The sequence below is a fragment of the Lactuca sativa genome, chromosome 1 (genome assembly GCF_002870075.4).
Source record: "Lactuca sativa cultivar Salinas chromosome 1, Lsat_Salinas_v11, whole genome shotgun sequence".
Lineage (NCBI taxonomy): Eukaryota > Viridiplantae > Streptophyta > Magnoliopsida > Asterales > Asteraceae > Lactuca > Lactuca sativa.
In genome coordinates, this window is record NC_056623.2 from 77,897,796 (window position 1) to 77,920,059 (window position 22,264).

Below are 22,264 nucleotides of genomic sequence, written 5' to 3' on the forward strand. Positions count from 1 at the left end.
TTATTCGTGCTCTGCAAGCTAGTGAGAATATCAACGATATTTCCTTTTCTCAATTAATATTTTTGTGAAAAAATTAAACATAAAATTTTGGGTGAAATTAGTGAATTCATTTTATCTCTCTTTTTCTATATCGAGCTAAACGGAAATAACGAAACTATGTGCTAAACTAATTCTAGTTTTATAAAATATATTTTTCTTTGTACAATATCATTATTTTTATTATTTTATAAAATGAATTATATCCTAAAATTTGTAATTTCACATAACTATATTTGTTATTTTGAACCAAAATATTATGCTTTTTATTTAATACGACAAGCAGAAGTGTTGTTTTTAAGGTACTATCCCTCCTTACTTTTTCAGTCTCCACTTTCTTGATTATTTCAAGTTTCTCACATCTTTCTTATTCCGATTTTACCCCTGTTTATTGTCCCATTTCACACCACCAAACAATCCACAAATGCACATTTAATCCAATCTGACATCAAGGACACAACAGTAATTTCAAATTGTTTCTCTCACTAGTTTTTGAATTTTCTTTCTATCTCGACCAGACCTGCAAGAAGACGAACATCCATTCATTAGTTTATTAATATTCTTCATCTTGAAAACAACACAACTCGACCAAACCCTTTGTTGTTCCATGAATTTTTAATTGCATGATGTGGTTTCCATGATTAATTTTGTGTTCGATTGAAAATCGAACCTCTAACAAACCCACAATCACTCTCGCCATTATCACATTCTTCCATTTTTCTTAATCTCTACTCTTCCTCAACGACAATCGATAGCCACATTTCAACCAATTTTGAGTACCCAATTTGTATTTCTTCATGAAAATGTGAAGATACTATAAAAATGGTGATGTTAAATCGATTTACAAAGAACAAGAAACGGTTCTACGGGAAGATGAAGCTCATACGAAGCAGATATGGGTTCAGACACTTGAAATGGATTCTCTGGCTTATTGTATCTTTCTTCTTCTTCATTAGATTCATTAGCCATCATCAACCTAGCACGAATTCGTTGAGGAGAACAATAATTTCAAACTCTCAATCCAATGTTATCTTTCGTGCTATCTCGGAATCAAAAACCGCCGAAGTTCTCCGGCAGAATCAAGGTTTGTCTCTTCAATGTCACCTTCCCGACCTCCAATCTTATGTTTCCTAGGTTAATTTATTTCGTTTTGCAGATTTTATGAAGGATTTGAAAGTTTATGTGTACGAATTGCCATCGAAATACAATGTTGATTGGCTATCGAACGAGCGATGTAGCAACCATTTGTTTGCGTCGGAAGTCGCCATACATAAGGCGTTGATGAACAGCGAGGTGCGAACATTTGACCCTTCGGAGGCTGATTTCTTCTTTGTCCCCGTCTACGTTTCCTGCAACTTCAGCCCCGTTAATGGCTTCCCCGTCATCGGCCACGCACGTGCTCTTATCTCCTCCGCGATTGAGCTCATCTCCTCGGAGCTTCCATTCTGGAACCGCAGCAATGGATCCGACCATGTATTCGTTGCCTCTCACGATTACGGAGCTTGTTTCCATGCCATGGTACACAATCAAATAGAAAACATAGAAAATTTCAGATTGTTAATCTCTTAATCTTAAAAAGCAATGTTGTTCGTGTTTCTGATATAGGAGGATAGAGCTGTGGCTAATGGGATACCGGAGTTCATGAAGAACTCGATTATATTACAGACATTTGGTGTTAAACACCAGCACCCATGTCAAGATGCTGAACATGTCGTCATCCCACCGTACGTATCGCCGGAAAAAGTTCAGTCAACGCTGTCGCAGTCGCCGATCAACGGCCGCCGTGACATTTTCGCGTTCTTTCGAGGGAAAATGGAAGTCCACCCCAAGAACGTCAGCGGACGATTTTACAGCAAGTAATAATAAATCTTAAATCCCCTCGAGTTTTTCTCCATTAACGTTCATTTTCCCTCATTGATCTTAACTTCTCATTTCGTTATTACAGGCGTGTGAGGACGGAGATATTGCAGAAGTACGGCAGCGACCGGCGGTTTTACCTGAAACGACATCGGTTCGCCGGTTACCAATCGGAGATAGTCCGATCGGTGTTCTGCTTGTGCCCACTTGGGTGGGCACCATGGAGCCCTCGACTTGTGGAGGCGGTAGCGTTGGGTTGCGTGCCGGTGATTATAGCTGACGGGATACGTCTGCCGTTGGAATCCGCCGTACCATGGCCGGAGATTTCTCTCACGGTGGAGGAGAAAGACGTCGGGAATTTAGCCGGGATTCTTGATTACGTGGCGTCAACGAACCTATCATCCATTCAACAAAACCTGTGGGACCGGAAAGTCAAGCAAGCGCTTTTGTTTCATGATGACGTGGAACACGGAGATGCTACGTGGCATATTCTTGTCGCGTTGTCTGAAAGACTTAGCAGGTCTAATCGGAGGGCGAGGCTTTTGAACAAATGAGAGTTTTCCACGTGGAGATATTTATGGGGAATATAAAATGCCAACGTGGATAAGATGATGGAATACAGCTGTAACGTGATGGGACATGGCATACCTGAGCCGCGTAGGTGGGCCTTTGTTTGCTAGTGGGAATGCGGTGACGGTGTTGTCAGGTCTTTCTGGCTTGATGACGTGTCGGGAGATGATTGGTGTTTGTGGGCGGGTGTACAGATAATAGGATGGGAATGTGAACAGAGGATAATAGGATGTGAATGCAAAGCGAAGATATGAAATTGGTCGGAGATTAGCAGATATCGCTCATTCTATTGTATTTTATTTTATTTATTTTATTTTTTATTTTTAAATTTAGATTAAATTACTAGTTTTGTACAAATGATGTTTAGAAAGTTATAAAATTTAATCAATTATTTCATTTGTTGTATTGGTTTATCTCTAAAGTGTAGTTTGGTAGTGATATGGCAATATGTTGATTTGAAAGAGATCTTGTGGATTTCCATAGGGATCAAAGAGCTAGTTCTTTTGGTTGGGGTCTATGATAGGGTCCAATTTGCTTTGGGTCTATATCCTACAAAAGTGGATGTGTAGGACGTGTTATCCGACCATGAAGTCGATATCTTTCAAGAATATGGTATTATATTGGTATATATGTTTAAAATTAGGACATTAGAGTAGTATACGTCTTAGTTTATATTTTATTATTTATCATTCTTTTAATTTCAGATGTGTTTCTATTATCAATTTTTTTAAATCCGTCACTCATTACCCCATCTTTAATTTACCACTTTTGGCACACTTTTGGTAGAGGTCTTTGTTGGATTATGGTAATTTTCAGAACAATAAACATAATTGAAGCAAACATGAATACCATAATCAAAATCATACATTTATGTTTTTGATTCGTTAGCTTGCTTCTTAGATTACCAAAGACACTACACTAGAAATCCTCTTTAGTGATCTCATCCCAAGATTATCATCTAGCAATTGGAAAAAAAGGTAAAAGACACCATATTTTACCATATAAACATCCTAATTAAAATTTTAAATATTTATATTGGTTGAAATTATATTGTTTTCCGAAAAAGCTGATTACATATAGTTAATTATAGGTTGACTTTTTATAAAGTTGTCAATAGGGTTATTTTGGGATCGTTTTTTTTTTTTACCTTTTTTGTGTACACAACTAAACATTATCCTTAAAGTTGGTATATTTATCCATTTATTTAAGGGATAAATATTTATCAATTCAAATAAATAATAATTACACTTAAATACCTGAATTATTTCTCTTATTTTTCTTTATTATTATTATTTTATCATTTTATGCTTAAATTATGTGTTGCGTAACCCAAAATGAACTTATTATATATAAAAATTTCAATTGTTGTGACTATAAATATATTTTCTAATTTTTTTTTTTATGGAAACAACCTATCTACTGTCGGATGGAGGTGAATCCATTAACGAATTGAATATTTATGGTAGTCTAACAAATCCATGAAGTTTTCTTTACCATTAAGATATATTCTTTTAGAAACTTGGCAAAAAGACCACCCCTCATGCACTTTCAATGAAAACAATGTGACATGACAAATGTGTCAACAAAAAAAAATAGACGTGTGGAAAATGATTGAATTTTCTACAATAGAACAATTACTAAGTTGAATAACTGTGTAGATAACTCAATAAAATCAAAGATATAAAGGAACCTACTTGGCACATATCATTTAAACGTTTTACATGATCAATATCATTGCCAAAACACAAATATTTAGTATTACTGTAGTACAAGTTCCATCTTGTGTAAGTGCGCATACTTTGTGATGATTTTACGTATGTTTTTTCTTATATAAGACTTAGAGAAGACGATAACATGAAGAAGGCTCCATGGAAACTCTACGTGGCTAGGATGAATAACGAAACCATCTCAATAAACGAGCAAAAAGAATAAAGCAAATTACAAATTTGGTTACTATGTTTTATAAAAAGTTACAAATTTAAATCAAAATTTAAAAATGACACAATGTCGTCCTAAATTTATATTCTTTGCTGAAAAATTGATTATTAAATGGACAAAGAAGAGAAAAGGATAAAATGATTAAATTACAAATTCAATATTGGTTCGGTTCGGTTCGGTTTTACTAAGAAATATGCTATCTAAGAAGGTATTTGGAACTGGACCGAATACGCTGTAAATTAAGAACCGAAAATCAGACTGAATACCACTAACTGGTTTCGATTCGGCTAAAAAGCTCAACCCTAATCCAAACCCATGATCAAACATGCAACCAAACTATATTCTAAAAATTTCATGCAACTTACAACACGGTCTTTATAGTTGGCAGAAAATACATTGTTTTATAAGTTTTCATGAGTTTTTATGGTTTTACTTGTTTTACTATGATTCCTAATACCTTGTTTTACTTCGACAAAATTAAACGATATTACTAAATTTAGATCCACATAGGTTGCATATTAACTTAAGAGTTAAGTTATTTAATTCATGTATTGAATTATAACCTATAAAACCTATCAGTAAACATAACCCATCAGTGATATTGATTTTTAAAGGGTTTAAAGGTAGATGTGTTTGTATTATTAAAAAATAGGACGAAAATTCTCTCCATGTATTTGCTCGTTGGACCGTTCTATTAAATTGATGGATAATAAAATTCTTGCTATTCCACTAAAAAAAACTAGCAATTTAAAAAATATATATAAAAAAATAAAAACATACCAAATATCATGAATTTTGTTTTCTCTCTCTCTCTCTCTCTCTCTCTCTCTATATATATATATATATATATATATATATATATATATATATATATATATATATATATATATATATATATATATATAAGAGTTAATTTGAGACGAACATAAATTTGTGATACCGTTAGACCAAATTTATTTAGTGGAATATTCTAATATTCTATTGTTCGTTCGTAAAAATAAAATATGCAATATATTCTAAATTATATGCTTTAAAATATTTCAATGTAAAAAATGTTAAAATTATTGTTTTAGAATATTATAATATTACACATATTTAATTTTTATAAATACTTATTAGAATATTTCACTTGAAAAAAGTGGTCTCACGGTCTCACAAAATTAAGTCGTATCACACGAACTCAACCCTATATATATACACCCTTTTTTTATAATTTTCATAATAAAAAGAAAATAATAAACTTATATAATTTAAGTTTTTTTTAATTAAAATAAAGTGTTTATATTTTCTAGAATCTTAAAAATAATAAAATTGTTATAATTTAAAGTTATTTCTAATAAAGATGGGTTGATGTGGTTTGCTATTTAAACAATAAAAAATTTAATGTTTAGAATAGATATATAAGACATAAATAATAAGGAAATATTATTAAAAAAAATCTTTATATATTTGGCTTATTGAATATTAAGTTATTATTTTATATTTTTGAATAAAAAAAACCTTTTTTTTGCAATTATATACTCCCTCCGTCCCAAATTGATAGTCCACTTTTAACTTATGAAGTTTTTATTCTTCAATTTTGACTTTAAATATTTTTATGTGTGTTATATATTACTTGATAAAACTTATAACAATGAAAAAACATTTACAATACAATCCATTCATATATTTTGTATCAAGTATTATCTATAAAAAAACAAAATTATTTAAGATTAAAGTTGAAGAAAAAAACTTCAAAAGTCAAAAGTGGACTATCAATTTGGGACAAATGTAGTATAATGTTAATTGTGAGGTACCTTAACAAGTAAACTTTTTCCTTCTTTCAATTTTGTCATAGAGGATCGTTTCTTTCTTTAGTTACCTGTTATTTGCTTTTATTAATTTTATCCACACTATTTTTTAGAGTTTTTTTTTGGGTACATTGCTTCGTCGTTGAATTTTTGTTAACACCTACTATCTTTGGTTCTTGTGTCGTTGGGTACACGTTTTTGTTTCCGTTTTCTTCCAGACCCACTCATTTTTACTTCGTCTCTTAGCTTTGTTTCGTTTTTTTTCTTCTTCTTCTACGTTCTTCGTTTACTGGAAACAGGTGAATCTTTGCCCTTTTTTCCGCTTCTAATACTCTTTGTTTACGGTTTGAATGGTGCTATTGGATTGTGTATTTTCCTCCATATTCGTTGTTTGCTGAATCTCATGTGATGGGTAAGCAACCTAAGCGGAACGTTCTTGATTGTTCTTCATCTCCTTCCATGCCTGATGTTGCTGTTAGCAGAAATTCCTGTCGTAAACGTGTGGTTAGTGGTGGTGATGCTTTTTTGTTGCTCGGGTATTACGATTATGGGGATTGTGATTGTGTTTGCAAGTTTTGTGGAGCGTTCTTTTGGTACGTTGAAAGGATTGTGAATTTGTCACGTCTTGACCATCTTAGGTATAATCGTTGTTGTAAGTCTGGGTCTATTGTCCTTCCTTATCCGCATACACTGCCTACTGATATTTATGATCTTTATATAAACATACATTTTTTTGAATGACATTTGAGCGTATAATAATATGTTTTCAATGGCCTCTTTTGGAACAAATGTTGATGACGAAATCAACAATGGCCGAGGTCCGTATGTGTTTAAAATTCTAGGTCAGGTTATCAGTGGATGGTTCTATGTGTCCACAGGATGTTCAAGGACCTAGGTTCTTACAGTTGTATATCTTTGACACTGACAGTGAAGTGCATAATAGAATGCATGTATTTGACTCCCATAAGAAGAAGGACCTAGATTCTGGTATAGTTCAGCTTCTTATGTAATCCTTAATGACCCATAATGAATATTTTCACACTTTTAAGACAGCCAAAGAAATAGCGGCCACCATGAATGTCGATTTGTATTCCGTTCGTTTATACAATAATGTACCTGATCATAGATACGGTCTGCCCACTCCTGGTTCTTTGGGATGTATAGTTACCCGGGATGACAGTAATTGTAGCACTTATGATATTATTTTTTATTCTAAATCAGGTCAGCCTCAGCGAATTAGTAAGCTTCATCCTGCTTTTATGTCTTTACAATATCTGTTGCTTTTTCCATTCGGTGTGGATGGATGGTCTCCATTTTTAAAGTTGGGTAATGAAACGGGTTGCACTGCAAAAACACTTACAGTTAATATGTACTATACTTACTATATTCATGCTCGTCAATGGGTTTATTCTCTATTATTACAATCCTGTGGTCTTTTCCAACAATTTCTAGTTGACGCGTATACTTGTGCTGAAGAGGGTCGCTTAAGCTATATTTTATATCATCAGACCCAATTACGTTCAGACTATATTAGTGTTCTTTATGATGCTCTTTCAAAGGGAGGTGGAGATAGTCGTGTGGTTGGCAAACGTGTCTTCCTACCAGCATCATTTATAGATGGTCCTTGATATATGTATAGCCATTACCAAGATGCCCTTTCGATTTGTAGAGTGTATGGTAATCCATACTATTTCATTACGTTTACATGTAATGTAAAGTGGCCTAAGATAAGTCATTACATGGACGTTCATGGTCAGTATGATACTAACAACAGGGTTGATATCATAGCTAGAGTGTTTGAAATAAAGGTTGATGCTTTTATCAAGTTTCTAAAAGAGGATAAAACGTTTGGTGAAGTTGACACGTGTACGTACACCTTCTACTCTGCTTATATTTCTATTTGTCTATGGTTATATATTCATTTGGTGTCTCTCAATTTTGTGTTAGTGTTGCAGATCTCTATACTATAGAGTTTTAGAAAAGAGGCCTTCCGCATTGTCATACATTATTGTGGGTGACACCTTTGGAAAAAGTTAAAATAGTTGTTGATATTGACAGATACATAACAACAGAGTTTCCGGATCCAATTTTGGAAGCAACATTGTATCGAACAGTAGCCACCTGTACGCTACATGGCCCTAGCAGATTGCTAAACAAAGATGCTCCATGTATGAAAGATGGGAGCTGTAGTAAGAGTTTTCCAAAACCATTTCAAGAAACCACTATTTTTGATAAAGATGGTTATGATCACTACAAAATGAATGCGTTTACATGTCATATGATGGAAAGTGGTACTATTGTTGATAATGGGTATGTTGTACCCTACAACAAATGATTGTGTTATCGCTTTGGTGCTCATATTAATGTTAAGTGTGTTTTTAGTCTTATAAAGGAAGAAGAAGTTGCATCAAGGATCCTTGAAGTGGAAGTAAGCTTGTGGATCTGGGATCTTTGCTTTCTTGAGAAGCTCCAGAAGGTATAAAGTCTATACCTTCATGTCTTGGATGTTAGATTCCATTTTTTGGGTGTTTTATGTTACTTTTCTTGTCCCAAAGGTCCCACATTGTGCATACTTGCTTATTGTCGTTTTGAATTGTCCTTCCAGACCTTAGGAGGGGTCCTAAGACTTAAAAATGAGGTCCCCATTGCAAGAATCGTTTCATGCATCTTGTAGAAGGTGTTAATGGATTAAGACCTTGTATTACACACTTTGTGGAGTAGTAAAGTCATAAAGTTGGAAACTTTATGACTCTAGGGTGCATTTGGACCGTAGATCTGAAGTATGGGCTTGAGTGCTTAAGTCATTAAGCACTTAATGGAGGTTTTGGGTGGTGCGAGGGTACGCCCCGCGTAAGATGAAGTACACCCCCACGTACTCGGTCAACCACCCCGATGGTGGTAAATGCGAGGCTTAGAGTAAGCTAAGCGTACCTCCAGAGTACACTCCGCGAACTTGTATTGGGTCAGCTCGGTAGGTTGACTCGGTTGGGTTGACTCAATTGACTTAGTGGGTTTGACTAGTTGACTTTGACCAATTTTGACCAAGTTGAACCTTGGGGGTATTTTGGGATTTTGATGAAATTTGTCATTTGGTGGTAATAGGTATCAGTTTGGGAGCTGAGATTCGGAGTTGTACCTTATGAGTTCGATTTAGTTTGTAAGGTGAGTTTTCCTCATTATACTTACGGGTCGAAGGCACCAAGACCGACCCTTTGGATTGTTATTTTGGTTTATCGTATGATTGTGTATTATAGTGATGTGTTAGATCTGTATCTTGGTAGACAGGATGATGTTATGCTTAGTAATCTGTAAGATCTGTCTGTTTGTTATTGGCTGGTTATTTATATTCTTGTCTGTTATATATGTGTGTCAACACAGTGTATGTGTGGTTGGGTTGAGGCGATCCTACTTTGTGTTGAAGGCCAACAGATCCAGGGTGTCCCAGATAGAGTGAATGCCAGTGGGGCATACCATTCACGCCGAAGACACGAAGAACGGTCCAAATAGGCTGAAGGCCCGGTGTGGCGTGCCAATCATGCTGCAGGTTTTGTGAGCTTACCAGGTAGACTGTAGGCTGGTGGGGTGTTCCATTCAGACTGAAGGCTCTGTATGCATGCTGTTTGCTGTTATTATTATGATTATGTGATGTGTTGGTATTTTGGGGGAACTCACTAAGCTTTGGGCTTATAATTTTGGGTTATGTTTCTGGTACCTCAGATGTTCACGGGAAGGCAAAGGCGTGATCGTGCACCTCCTCGTGTTTTGTTTTATGATTTTGGGAAAACTCTGATATTAAACATGTTTTGAAAACTAATTTGTAAACAATGATGGTTTGTATATATGTTTTAAAAGTTTAATTTTTTCATGAATTTTATGGACGTTACATAGAGTGCCCTAGGTGTTATATGTATTCATGTAGGATAGCCTGAGAACTTGTGATCAAGGCTCTCTTTCCTTTTCTTTGTTTGGTTGCGGCTCTAGAGTTAGATCACCTGTTTGAATGTCTATATCACCTCTGGTTACATATAGCTACACATTTATTGAAGATCTGTCAGTTGTGGTTTGGTGTACTGTATGACACCCGGTGTGTAGTAGTGGGCTGTTAGAAACATAGACCAGTGTAAACAGTAGCATGTCTTGGGGTTCTTGTTTGATAGTTGGTTTGTTTGTTATATATATGTCGACATATTGAGGTTGGTTTGAGGCGGTCTTGCTTTGTACTATAGGCCAAGAGACTCGGGTGATCTAGTTGATATTATAGGCCCAAGGAGAACTGTCTAGGTATATTGTAGGCCTTGCAAGGCGGTCCAATCACACTGTAGGCACATGTGTGCATGCTTGTATGTATATTGTGGTATATGTTATTTTGGGGGAACTCACTAAGCTTTCCGCTTACAATTGTGGACTAAATCTGTTTTAGGTACTTCGATTGATCGTGTGCAGGCAAAGGCATGCCTGTACACACTTACCAACAACAATGGTGGTTCCGCTTTGTTTTGATATCTCTGATTTCCTTATAAATGTATTTTTAAACAAATGAGATTTCCTGACTTGGGTATTAATGAAAATGGTGTTTTAGCCTAATTAAAAATGATTTTTTTTGTTGTGAAAATGGGACATTATAGTGACTAGTAAGAAGTTTTCGTGTTAGGAGCCCAAAATGGACAATATCGTGATATGTGCCAGAGGGGGATGTTACACATCTTCAAGTAAGTGGCCATTATGGAAAACTATTTTGACATCCATCTATCATATCTCATAGTCATAATAAATGGTAAATTTAGGAGATTTTTTTCTATAAGCTTATTGAAATGCTTTAAGTAGCTTTTTAGAAAAGTAGGCCATAAACTACTTTTTGGTTCGTCAAATATAATAACATGAAAGAACTCCAAAAATAAGATAACTATAATGTGCCAAACATAGCCTAGAAGGTTACATAACTTTTATGCTCGAATAAAAACAAGAAAATAAGCTTGAACCTTCTATTTATCATTCTTTTTTTTTTTTTTTGATTCATGTAGTTGCTTTTTTTTCTCCTTCATTCCTTATCGTTTTCTATCATTATTTTCTTTCATAAGTCCATATTAGGGTTTGAAGGGGTTTATATATGTATCCATGTGTTGTAGGGGCAAGTGAAATAACTGGGTTTGAAATTGAGACAAGATATGCTGATATGTCTCGATGGTGTGCATGGGCGGAACCATAAAATTTTGGTAAGGGCAACACAATTTTTTTTCCGCTAAGTGTATAATCAAATCAACCATAAAAATGTCATATAAAAGAGTAATACCATTTTAACCATAAAACTTTCACTGGTTATGACGAGGTGAATATAGAGAGATGAACTAAAAGGAAACACATGTAAATTTTATGTTCACATCAATGCTACTTGTAAGTTGAGGGAGTAAATGGATGACATCAACTATGTTATGTTGTTGATTTTCAATATACCCTTAAAAAAGGTTCACTTACATTTACATGACATAGTTTTACCTAACACAAATTGCAAACTTTGATCATTAAATTGTTGTAATCTATATGATAAAAATTTGATCATTAAATTGTTGTAATCTCTATGATCTAGGAGGTTAATGAAAAACACAACAATCAAATAAACAATTTATATTCATCAAAACACTGTAAATCTGTAATCTGTACACAAAGCTAAAAAACGATGACTTGTACCAACAAGCCATTATTAAAAGATAAATACAAAGAAGAATAATTAACATGGTTATTTGTTGTAGATTATGCAACATATAATATGATTTTTTTAGATTTCGACAATATAACATACCGATTTCGGGTACTAAAACCAACTAAAAGTCAACTTCTATTGTGTGTATGTTACAAATAAAGAGACCGTGTGCATATTACAAATAAACGGAGCATCATATACATAATACATACATACATAACAAACATAAACATACCGTTGTCATCATGTCAAAAGTGACCCATATTTTTGATCCCATTCATGTCTCTATTTCTTAGTCATAATGATAATACACACAAACGACACACATAAGAACATACACACATACAACACACATATATCACACACATCACATATATCATATTAACGAAGTAGTTGACAATATTCTTTAGCATGTGGTTGCTAATTTAGAATAACTTATATAAAATCATGAAATTCTTTAGTATATGGTTGCTAATTAAGAGTGATGAAATGATTGTATACCACATTGCACAAGATGATGTTGGTGCGATTACGTACATGATCACCTGGTTGGGATTGAATACATGAAATAGCAGAGTAATTTCATTTTTTTTGTTTATTATATATTTTGGTTCAAGCTTTTATAAATCAGGTGATGTACAACATCAAAAATCAGTTGTCTGATCAAGAAAACAAAAACCAAAAGACTTATGCAAACTAATTTATAGATTTTAGAGACCAAAAGACTTATCCATACCTTGTTCAATCGATCTTCTATACTCCGATCTAGATGAAGCAATAAGAAAGTCATGATGATTTAGGGTTTTCAGTGAGCTCTTGAGTTGCACAATTTGTTTAAGGAGTAGCACCTTGACATACATACTATTGATATGTTGTCTCCTATATTCTTTTCGGGAAATCATACATACAATTGATATGTTGTCTCCTATATTCCTTTCAGAAAATTTTTAGTTATAACACGGACTATCCTTAGGCTGAGTGGTATACCGAGCATGAGGACGTTCGTGGTTGAGTTGGCCACGAACAACGGGTGTGCACACTACCCCGTTGCTTCGTGGTGGCTCGTGGTCGTTTTCTATCGTGCTCGGCACAACGGAAACACACGCCCAATCAAATCAAAGCCTTCCATTTGAACGTTGCTATAGCCGTTTGTAGCCGTTGAATGACTACTTTTAAAAAAAATAAAAAATTAAACAATTAATTTACCTATAAATACCAAATTTTTACTTTTTTTATACCATTCTTTTCTTTCTCTATATACAAACTACACACTACATCTTCACAACCAAAAATCATGGACCCCAACCAAAATACCCCTCCAAACTACAGAAATCGCAAACCCGATAATGCTTTCGCGTTAGATACAACACCTCGCCAATTCCCGACTATGGAGTCACCTCGAGGCGGGTTTATCAATCTACTTCAAACCGGTTCTCCTATCCAATAAACACCACTTTTCTAACAACAATACCAACCTTTTTCGTCTTTCCAACAACAACAAATTTCACAAAAATACCAACAGTTCCAACAATTCCAACAACTTCAACAACTTCAACAACTCCAACAACAATTGTCACAACAACAACCACCAAGCTCACAACCATCACTTTCACCGGATTTTGTTGCGGAAACGCAACATTCACCACCACCTCAACCAAAAAAGAAAAAAAGGAAAAAACCGGCCCGACCCACTACCACCCAAGAAAGGGTCCCATGGATAAAAGAAGAATAAGAAAAGTTAGCGGAGGCATGGATGGCAGCTTCCGAAGATCCAATTGTAGGAGATAGTCAGCCTTACAGAAGTTTTTGGGAGAAAGTTCGAGACATTTTCTACGAGTTAATGGAAAAGTGAAACTCAAAACACCGATCAAATTACGTCGAAATGACGTGATATTCGACGAAAATGCACCGAGTTTGGAGGAATCTACAACAACCTCCTAAACATACGCAAAAGCGGCTCGAACGATTTTAATGTTTTCAAGGCGGCAATGGAGCAATTTGAAAAAACAACGCCAACACGCAAAGCTTTTCCATATATGAAACCGTGACTAAAATTGAAAGACGCCCCAAAATGGAAAGAGCAAACGGAAGGAACTTTGCAATCTTCCGGTTCAAAGTGTTCGAGAAACCCCGAAGCAAGTTCCCAACAATCGGACGGCTGAACACACATCGACATCAACGACGATCCGCGAGATCTTGAAAACGACCAACCTCTTCGTCGGTCCGTTAGAAGAAATAAAGCAAAAAAAGCAGCGTCAACATCTTCGAATTCTAGTGTTATGGATATGTTTGGCGATAAATTTAATCGATATGTGCAACTTCAAGAAACGAAGGCTGAGATGATGACTCGGATGAAACAAAAAATGATTGAAGCACAATCATCATTTCAAGAGGCACAAGAGACATTCCAAACAAAAACCGATATGGAAATCTTGAAAATGAAAGCGGACGACCTCGAGGGCGATGACTTGGAACTTTTCAAGCGATGAAAGAGTCGGTTCGAACCCGACGTAGGCGTAGGGGGTAGTTTATTTTATTTATGGTTGTAATTTTAGTTTTTTTTAATGTTTTTTTTATTTTTTTTATTTTAACTAATGTAATTTTTATTTTTATTGTTATTTTTATATTTTTTTTTATTTCAATTAATGTAGTTTTTATTTAATGTATTTTGGTATTTTAATTTAATGGAAAAGCTAATATTAAAAAATGATTTTAATGTATTTTGAATTAAATTTAAATAAAAAAATGAAATGAAGTGGTGCGTTAGTGGTAGGAAAATATGATGCTGATGTGACATCCACCATATATATGGCATGTAGTGGGTTTAACGGATGGTCTAACTAGAAGTTTTGCCTCTAATCCGATGTTTGTGCATAAAAATCAAGTATATCTTCATTTTACAATATGGTCCCTAGTCTTTTCCGGCCTATATCCCAAACTCGTTTTTGCTTAATTAAATGACACTTTTCTACGTAAATCTCTATTTAGCCCTTGACTTTGTAATTTTGACTCTTTAATTATTTTACTTACATTTTAGAATTCCTTTTATGACATTTAACATGAGATTTAACGCCCTTTGGTAGTTTAAATATCAAACAAAGCTCTCCTAATTAATTAAACGCATATAACTAAGTTGCATCTCTTATAAACCCTTTCTATATTAGTTTAATTATTAAGTAAACCCGTAAAATAGAATATTGTCATATTATTATTATTTTTTTTACTTATGTGTAACATTTTATTTTATTTTGTCAAAACATTTAACTTGTACTCACAGAAAACTACGTAAATTAGTTTTTGTTATTGTAACTGGAATAAAATTATCTATAGCATGTTTATATCTTAATATTAAAGAAACATAAAAACTTGTACTGATGAAATTATTTACAATTTTTGGATTTTGTCGAACACTTGGTGTGCGTCATCAAAAAGACTATCCCACGTTGATAACAAATGAACACTCTTTACTCAAACGAGAACGAAGATCTGATACCAATCAAAAAATCAAAATATACAAACCATATAATATAATTCGAAATTGTCCAATAAAATTATTCGGTTATATCTACATAAAGAACAACCACTCATTTGCTAAAACCCAAAAAATATTCATTTCCCAACTTGAAAATATATAAAATTAAATCAAGCGGATTCTTACGATGAAAGTATTTCAACTTGCAATATTGTGTACATTTTATGTAAATTCAAGTTAATTAACACAATACTAGTAACAAGTATACATCTTACAATTAAAGTACTTGAACTTGAAAAAAAAACATATTATTTAGTGAAGTCATTAACATTAATGGGCGTTTTGATGTGGTAACAAATTATTGGTAAGTGGTAATTCATTTGTATTATATTATTACTCAATTAGATATTTGGATACATTAAAAGATTTTATGCTACAATTCCATACGTTGGGCCTTAATTTGGGCCACGGTCAAGTTGGGCTGATACGGTAGTTGCAAGTCGCAACCAAGCAACTTGGACCAGAAATTAACAACTCCAGAATAAAGTTCCTTTATAATTGTTGCCAATTGGCGATTGCCATCTCCCTTGGGCATTTGAGAAGTGAATATTCCTATTTATGAAAAAAAAAGAAAAAAAAACATTTTTTTTTTTTTAAAAATTCGTTATCTTATTTGACCGATTTATCTTAGGCTATCACACACAAATCTCTCTTCTCTTCCCCTTTCACGGTGTGCCCAAGCTGTACACCATTCTGATGTGAACGTGTAGGTGATGTGGAAGGATAATCGTATCCTTGGCATGACTTAAAATCCTAGCAACTATTAGGGTCGCGCATGGATCGATTTTGGACCCAAACCGAAAATAATCGATTTCTAGTTTTCAAAACCCAATAGGATCGGTTTCTGGTCGGTTTGATTTCTCGATTTTTGGAGTTGGTTTTTCGGTTTCTTGGATTCAACCCATATACACAAAGGTTCGGTTTTAATCCATTTTTCAAAAAATGCACAAAACTTCAACAGTAAAAAATATATGAGTAAATTTTTATGTAATTACTCTGTAATTTCGTATGACCTACATTCTTCATATCCTTAACTTGTTATTTTTCATATGCATAATCTTAACACAAGCTAAAAAGTAAAACCAATATAACGAATTAAAACCTTTGAATAGAAAACTGAAACATCAAAACCTATGCATTTATTTAGGATGAAGACCTCGGTGTGCAACATTTAGGGTTGTTTTATTTTTCTTTTTTTAATATATATATATATATATATATATATATATATATATATATATATATATATATATATATATATATATATATATATAAATGTCGGTTTTGATGGGTCGGTTTGTTGATTTCATGTGTTGGTTGGTTTTTTGGTTTGGATGAGTCTGTTTCTGGATAGAAACTGAAACCGAAACCGATTTTTCGGTTTTTAAAAATTTTAAACCCTAACACTTAGTATTGCTTCGGTTTCGGTTTCGTCAGTTTGATCGGTTTCTTGGTTCAAATTTACTCACCTGTAACAACTATATGGTGATTCTAAATCCATCTTGTTCATATGGTGATGCTCCGACACGCATGTCTCATCCATCGTTTTATTTAGTAAAACTCTAAGATATAGCCAATTTTACAATAAGTGGTTTATCAATCAATAATTTTCAATTATCAATCATCATCATCATCATTAGAGCTAACATAAAGATAATAATAAAAATAAAAATAATTATATAATAATAATAATAATAATAATAATAATAATAATTGAGTCTTGATAGAACAAACGAACGGGTTTAATAATGATTTAAAATTAAATCTATTGGATTAAATTAAGCCACCAACATCTTTTTTTTAATAAATAATTTATAAATTGAAATATAGTTATAAACAATAGAGTAAATTACACGAATGGTCCCTATGGTTTTAGGATAATTTGCGTGTTTGGTCCCTAACTTATTTTTTTAATTTAGAAGGTCCATACTATTTCTTTTTGTTACGCGTTTGGTCACTATCTTATCTAAAAAGACTGTTTTGCTATTGATTTTTAATTTATTTAAATAAACACACCCTCAACCCACCCCTCACCTTATCTTACCTACCTCACCATTTTTTCCTATTTAAATAATAGTCTTTTTAGGTAAGACAAAGACCAAACGCGTAACAAAAACAAACAATAGAGACCAAGCGCGTAACAGAAACAAAAAGTAGGGACTTTCTGAGTTAAAAAAATTAGTTAGGGACCAAACACGTAAATTATCCTGAACCATAGGGACCATTTGTGTAACTTACTGAAAAAACTATTATTTAAATAGAGAAAAATGATGGGGTATGTAAGGTAAGGCGAGGGGGTGAGATTGGGGGTGTGTTATTTAAATAAATTAAAAAATCAATGGCAAAATAATGTTTTTATGTAAGAAAGAGACCAAACATGTAACAACAACAAACTATAGGGACTTTCCGTGTTAAAAAAAAATAAGTTAGGGACCAAGTGCAAATTACCCTAAACCATAGGGACCATTCATGTAATTTACTCAAAACTATATTGTAAAAATAATTATTTTATGATCTACATAAATTAATTTCGAAGGTTATAAGTGTAAGAATAAATATATGGTATAAAGATTCGTGATAAACCAATGACAAAATTAAGATAGTGACTAATTAATCTTAAAATAGGATTACCTATTTGATTTCTTTATTAAATATGACAATCTTTATCGATTATACTCAAACCACTCCCACGAAATTCATTGACAATTCACAACACAACAAAGAAAACAGAAAAAAAAAAACAGAAAAAAAAAAAAACAAACAAAAAACTAATTCAATAACGCAGGCTTGGACGCTTTACTGCCATTTTGCTAATTAGCTTTGAACACATCTCAAGCCTCCATTAATCTTCTTTCAAACCACCATTTTAGCACTCTGGTGTTTGCGTGTGGTCTCTTTTGGGATCCCTACAATAATCATACACCTTATAGTTCCTTTGAACCCAAAGCATCGCCACCACTTGCTGGCGGCTCAGCCCACCCGTCCTCGCCGGAGAACCAGACGGTGGCCGACACGATGCCGGTGAGTTATCAGCACAACCTCCTACCTTGAAATTGTTGTATCGACCATAAAAAGGCTGGTACCTATAATCAGCTTTATATCTACCATTTTCAGTCGCCCATGAAGATGCATCCCATATAGACCCGTATACATACATTGGCCTTAAAGGAAATGTAGCATCGCTTTTCCTCGGGTATCTTCTAATCGGCACATCATCCACAAAAAATCTGCATTCAATCCACTCGTTTACGTTATCTTTATACTCTCACAACCATTTTATTTGCATTTATGATCCGGTTAGTAGTGGGGCCCAGAAAGTTAAAATGATGATCGAATAAAATAACATAACGTACATGATCTCAATGGGGCTCCATAAGATAGCGTAGTTATGGAAAGCGGTGGTCGGATCAAACCAGAGGTGAATCTTTTCTTCCCTTCCGATGATGTTTCCGTCGCCACTCCCTCTAATGTAGACGTTTGTCTGCAGCGTATATGGTTTTCCGGGTGTTGTACCAAGAAACTCGATGTCAACTTCATCGTGATCCCCTGGATGAACCTCGCCATTTGAAAGCTGTGAAACATTTAATTCAAGCATAAAGAGCAACCATTAAACCCTAGAAACAACACACAAAGCGCGATAAGCTCATGCATGCATGCGGTTTATATATGTGACAAGAAGACTAGGTTCTTACGTAAAATGAAGTAATGACCCCTGCGGTGTAGCCAGGATGGAGCTTCATTGCTGTCCCGAAGTAGCCTGATTTGTATTGTCTGAGCGACCTGAAGCCACTTCCTGTAGACCTATCAAGCCAAAGGACGAGGGAGTTTTGGTCGAAGCGTTGGTGTTGAGGGCCCCATAAGTTTCTGTAGGCTTGGTTGAAGGGTACTGTTGTAATTTTGGAGCTTGGGTAAAAACCAGGTGAAGGCTGAGCGTTGCTTGAGGAAGAAGCAATAAAGATGAAAAGAAGAGGGAGGAGGAAATGCATCGTATGAGTGACAAATATGTGGTGATCTTTGTGGTACTATGGAAGTGAGTAGGAGGGAAAGGAAATAAAGGTAGGGTGTGTGAAGTATGGGGCATATATGATGCTATAAATAGGAATACCGAATATGAGTTAGGGCCCACTCATGTTAAATTGCAAATGGTTGAAGATATATACGGCTACTAAATTGCCCAAATATAGAACAATCAACTGCATATAGGGCCCAAGTCTTTATATGCACTTTTAGAAGGACAGATATATGGATATGAATGATCATTGATAGTCAGGTTGAAATCGAATAAACTAGAGAGTTTGGTTGGTGAGGACTTTCTAAATTTAGTCGGTCATTTAGAAATTGTTTACGTAGTTTGCTTTACAGTTTCACGTGGTATTATACCGCTCATTATGATAGCATTTAAAAGGACAAATAATAATAATAATAATAATAACACACCAAATTTACATGGTTTACACGGTTAAACTCCATATCTAAACAATCTCCAAAAGTTGAATGTTCTAACCAATTGTTTAGGTGTGTTACCTCTCATAAACCAAATAGTGTAACCTCCTCTCTATAGTTTGCAGCGGGAGCGAGCTCCACTTCAACTTCTTAGTTATCATGATAAAGATCCATATTAGATTCTTCATGCCAATCCTTTTCCTCAAGGGCGACATGTAATCACCTATCAATTCTTTAGTAAAGTGGTATCTCATCTTAATCAATGTTTTAAAAACCGGTTTTTTAGTTGAACCGGTATGATGATCGATTCCCGGTTCAACCGGTTTAACCAGTTTCTATATTTTTCACGTTTTTTCCTATTTTCCTACATATACATACATATATAAATTATGAATTTGATGTTTACAAGTTCAAACATTAAAAATACACATAAAAATAAATTGTAGATGAATCCAAATATATTAAAATAACACATAACCATAAGTTTTAGTGTTTTACATCAATCCATATACGTCAAACAGAAAATAAAGTATAATACCAAAACGAAATATAGTTTTTGATGAATACAAACACATCAAAATAATTTATAATATTTACCATATGTTTTTATTTAGAGTAAACTAAATAGATTTGAAAAATATCACCAAACTTTATTATGTAAATGGTTTTTTTTTCATGTGTTTTTATTCGGTTTAATCGGTTCAACCGATTTTTTTCTAAAACCGGCCGGTTCAATCCGGTTCAAAAATCAATATAAAACCGGTGATAGTTGAACCGTTCCCTCTCCCGGTTCCCGGTCCAACCGGTTCGACCGGCCGGTTCAAACCGGTTTTTAAAACATTGATCTTAATGTGTTTCGTCAAATTGTGGAACACAAAGGTTCTTTGCAAGATGAACTACATTTTGATTGTCATAATAAACAACGTAGTCTTTCTGTTTTACGTCCAACTCTGATAAGAAGTTCTTTACCCAAATAATCTAGTTGTCAGTATCGATCTATAATGCCAATGTATTATGCTTCCATGGTTGATATAGCAATACTTTTTTGACGCATTTACATCCAACTAACTGTTGTACTTTCAATAGTGAAAACATGATATGTCGCGTTCTTCCTCTAATATGAACATCCACCAAAATATGTATATCAGTATATGCAAATCTTTCCATGATGACTCATTTTCTTTTGAAACATAAGGCAACACCATAAGTTCCTTTCTAGTATATATATCAACCATTGATTACTTACCAATGCTCTTTCCTCGAATTGGACATACACTTACTAGAAACTCCTATTGTTCGAGAAACGTATGTCATCACATACATAACATATATCAAACTACACAGTTTAGATGCATAATTTGTTGTTTAGTTAATGAGAACATACAACAGTGTGTGAATTGTGTGTTTCCTTCATTGCTTTGTGGAATTCCATGGTTGTATACTAGGATGATTGTATTCTGAAGGTTAACAAAGTGGTATTAGAGCCTCGCAAATGACTGAACTTCAAGTCGTTGGTAGCGTTAAGAAGTTGAACAACCAAAACTTCAACACATGGTCTACTTGCATCATGTCATACATGCAAGGGCAAGATCTGTGGGAAGTTATGAGATGGGTTGAAACTAGGCAACTGGAGGCAGACGATAATAACGGGATCTTACATAAGTGGAAGATCAAGGCCGACAAAGCTATGTTCGTCTTAAAAACGACTGTTGAAGAAGATGTACTTGAGGATATCAGAGATGTGTCAGCCCTAAAAGAAGCATGGGATACATCATCCGACTTGTTCCCAAAGAAGATGATACGAAGTTGCAAATTCTTGAGAATAAACTCCTATCTGTGTCTCAAAGAGATATGAAAATTCCGCAATATTTTCACAAGGTTAAGGCTACGTGTAGAGAGATTATGGAGCATGATACATAATCTGAAATTGGTGAAACAAGAATGAAAAGAATAATTATTCATGGGCTGAAACCATATTTTAGAAGTTTCGTCGCAGCGATTCAAGGATTGGAGGAGAAACAATCAAGGATGATGGATAAACTTTGTATACAGAAAAAGGCAATGGAAAATATTGATCATCAGGTAACTAATGGTATAGAAAAGGCTTTGACAGAAATAAAAGTCATGAAAAGGAAAAGAAGACCTACAATCATGAGAAATAGGAGCCATATGAGGAAAGACCAATGAATCACCGCCAAAGTAAAAAAAAGGAATGTCGCAACGTCACAGGAAGAAGAAGTGTGAGGTGCAGATGCAATGTATGCATAAGTCGAAGATATTGATGATGCCTTAGCACTCACAACAACCATCGAAAATAATCTAAACCGTCTTGATAAATGAATTGTTGATTCTGGTAATTCTAATCATATGACAGGGGAACATAAGAAGCTCCAACACCCA

The 22,264-nt window shown here is 34.2% G+C and overlaps 2 protein-coding genes across 2 annotated transcripts; one reads left to right on the forward strand and one right to left on the reverse strand.

Annotated features, from left to right (window-relative positions):
* The first annotated feature begins 367 nt into the window (after positions 1-367).
* LOC111886099 (probable glucuronoxylan glucuronosyltransferase F8H) lies at positions 368-2,859 on the forward strand. The gene is made up of 4 exons (XM_023882336.3): positions 368-1,120; positions 1,193-1,554; positions 1,642-1,892; positions 1,982-2,859. Exons 1-4 carry the CDS (start codon positions 859-861, stop codon positions 2,445-2,447), a joined length of 1,341 nt encoding a protein of 446 aa, XP_023738104.1. The 5' UTR covers positions 368-858; the 3' UTR covers positions 2,448-2,859.
* A 15,169-nt stretch (positions 2,860-18,028) lies between these two features.
* LOC111886056 (xyloglucan endotransglucosylase/hydrolase protein 31) lies at positions 18,029-19,496 on the reverse strand. Its single transcript, XM_023882297.3, has 3 exons — positions 19,114-19,496; positions 18,775-18,992; positions 18,029-18,648 (listed from the first exon to the last, which is right to left on the reverse strand). Exons 1-3 carry the CDS (start codon positions 19,405-19,407, stop codon positions 18,288-18,290), a joined length of 873 nt encoding a protein of 290 aa, XP_023738065.1. The 5' UTR covers positions 19,408-19,496; the 3' UTR covers positions 18,029-18,287.
* Between the last annotated feature and the right edge of the window lie 2,768 nt (positions 19,497-22,264).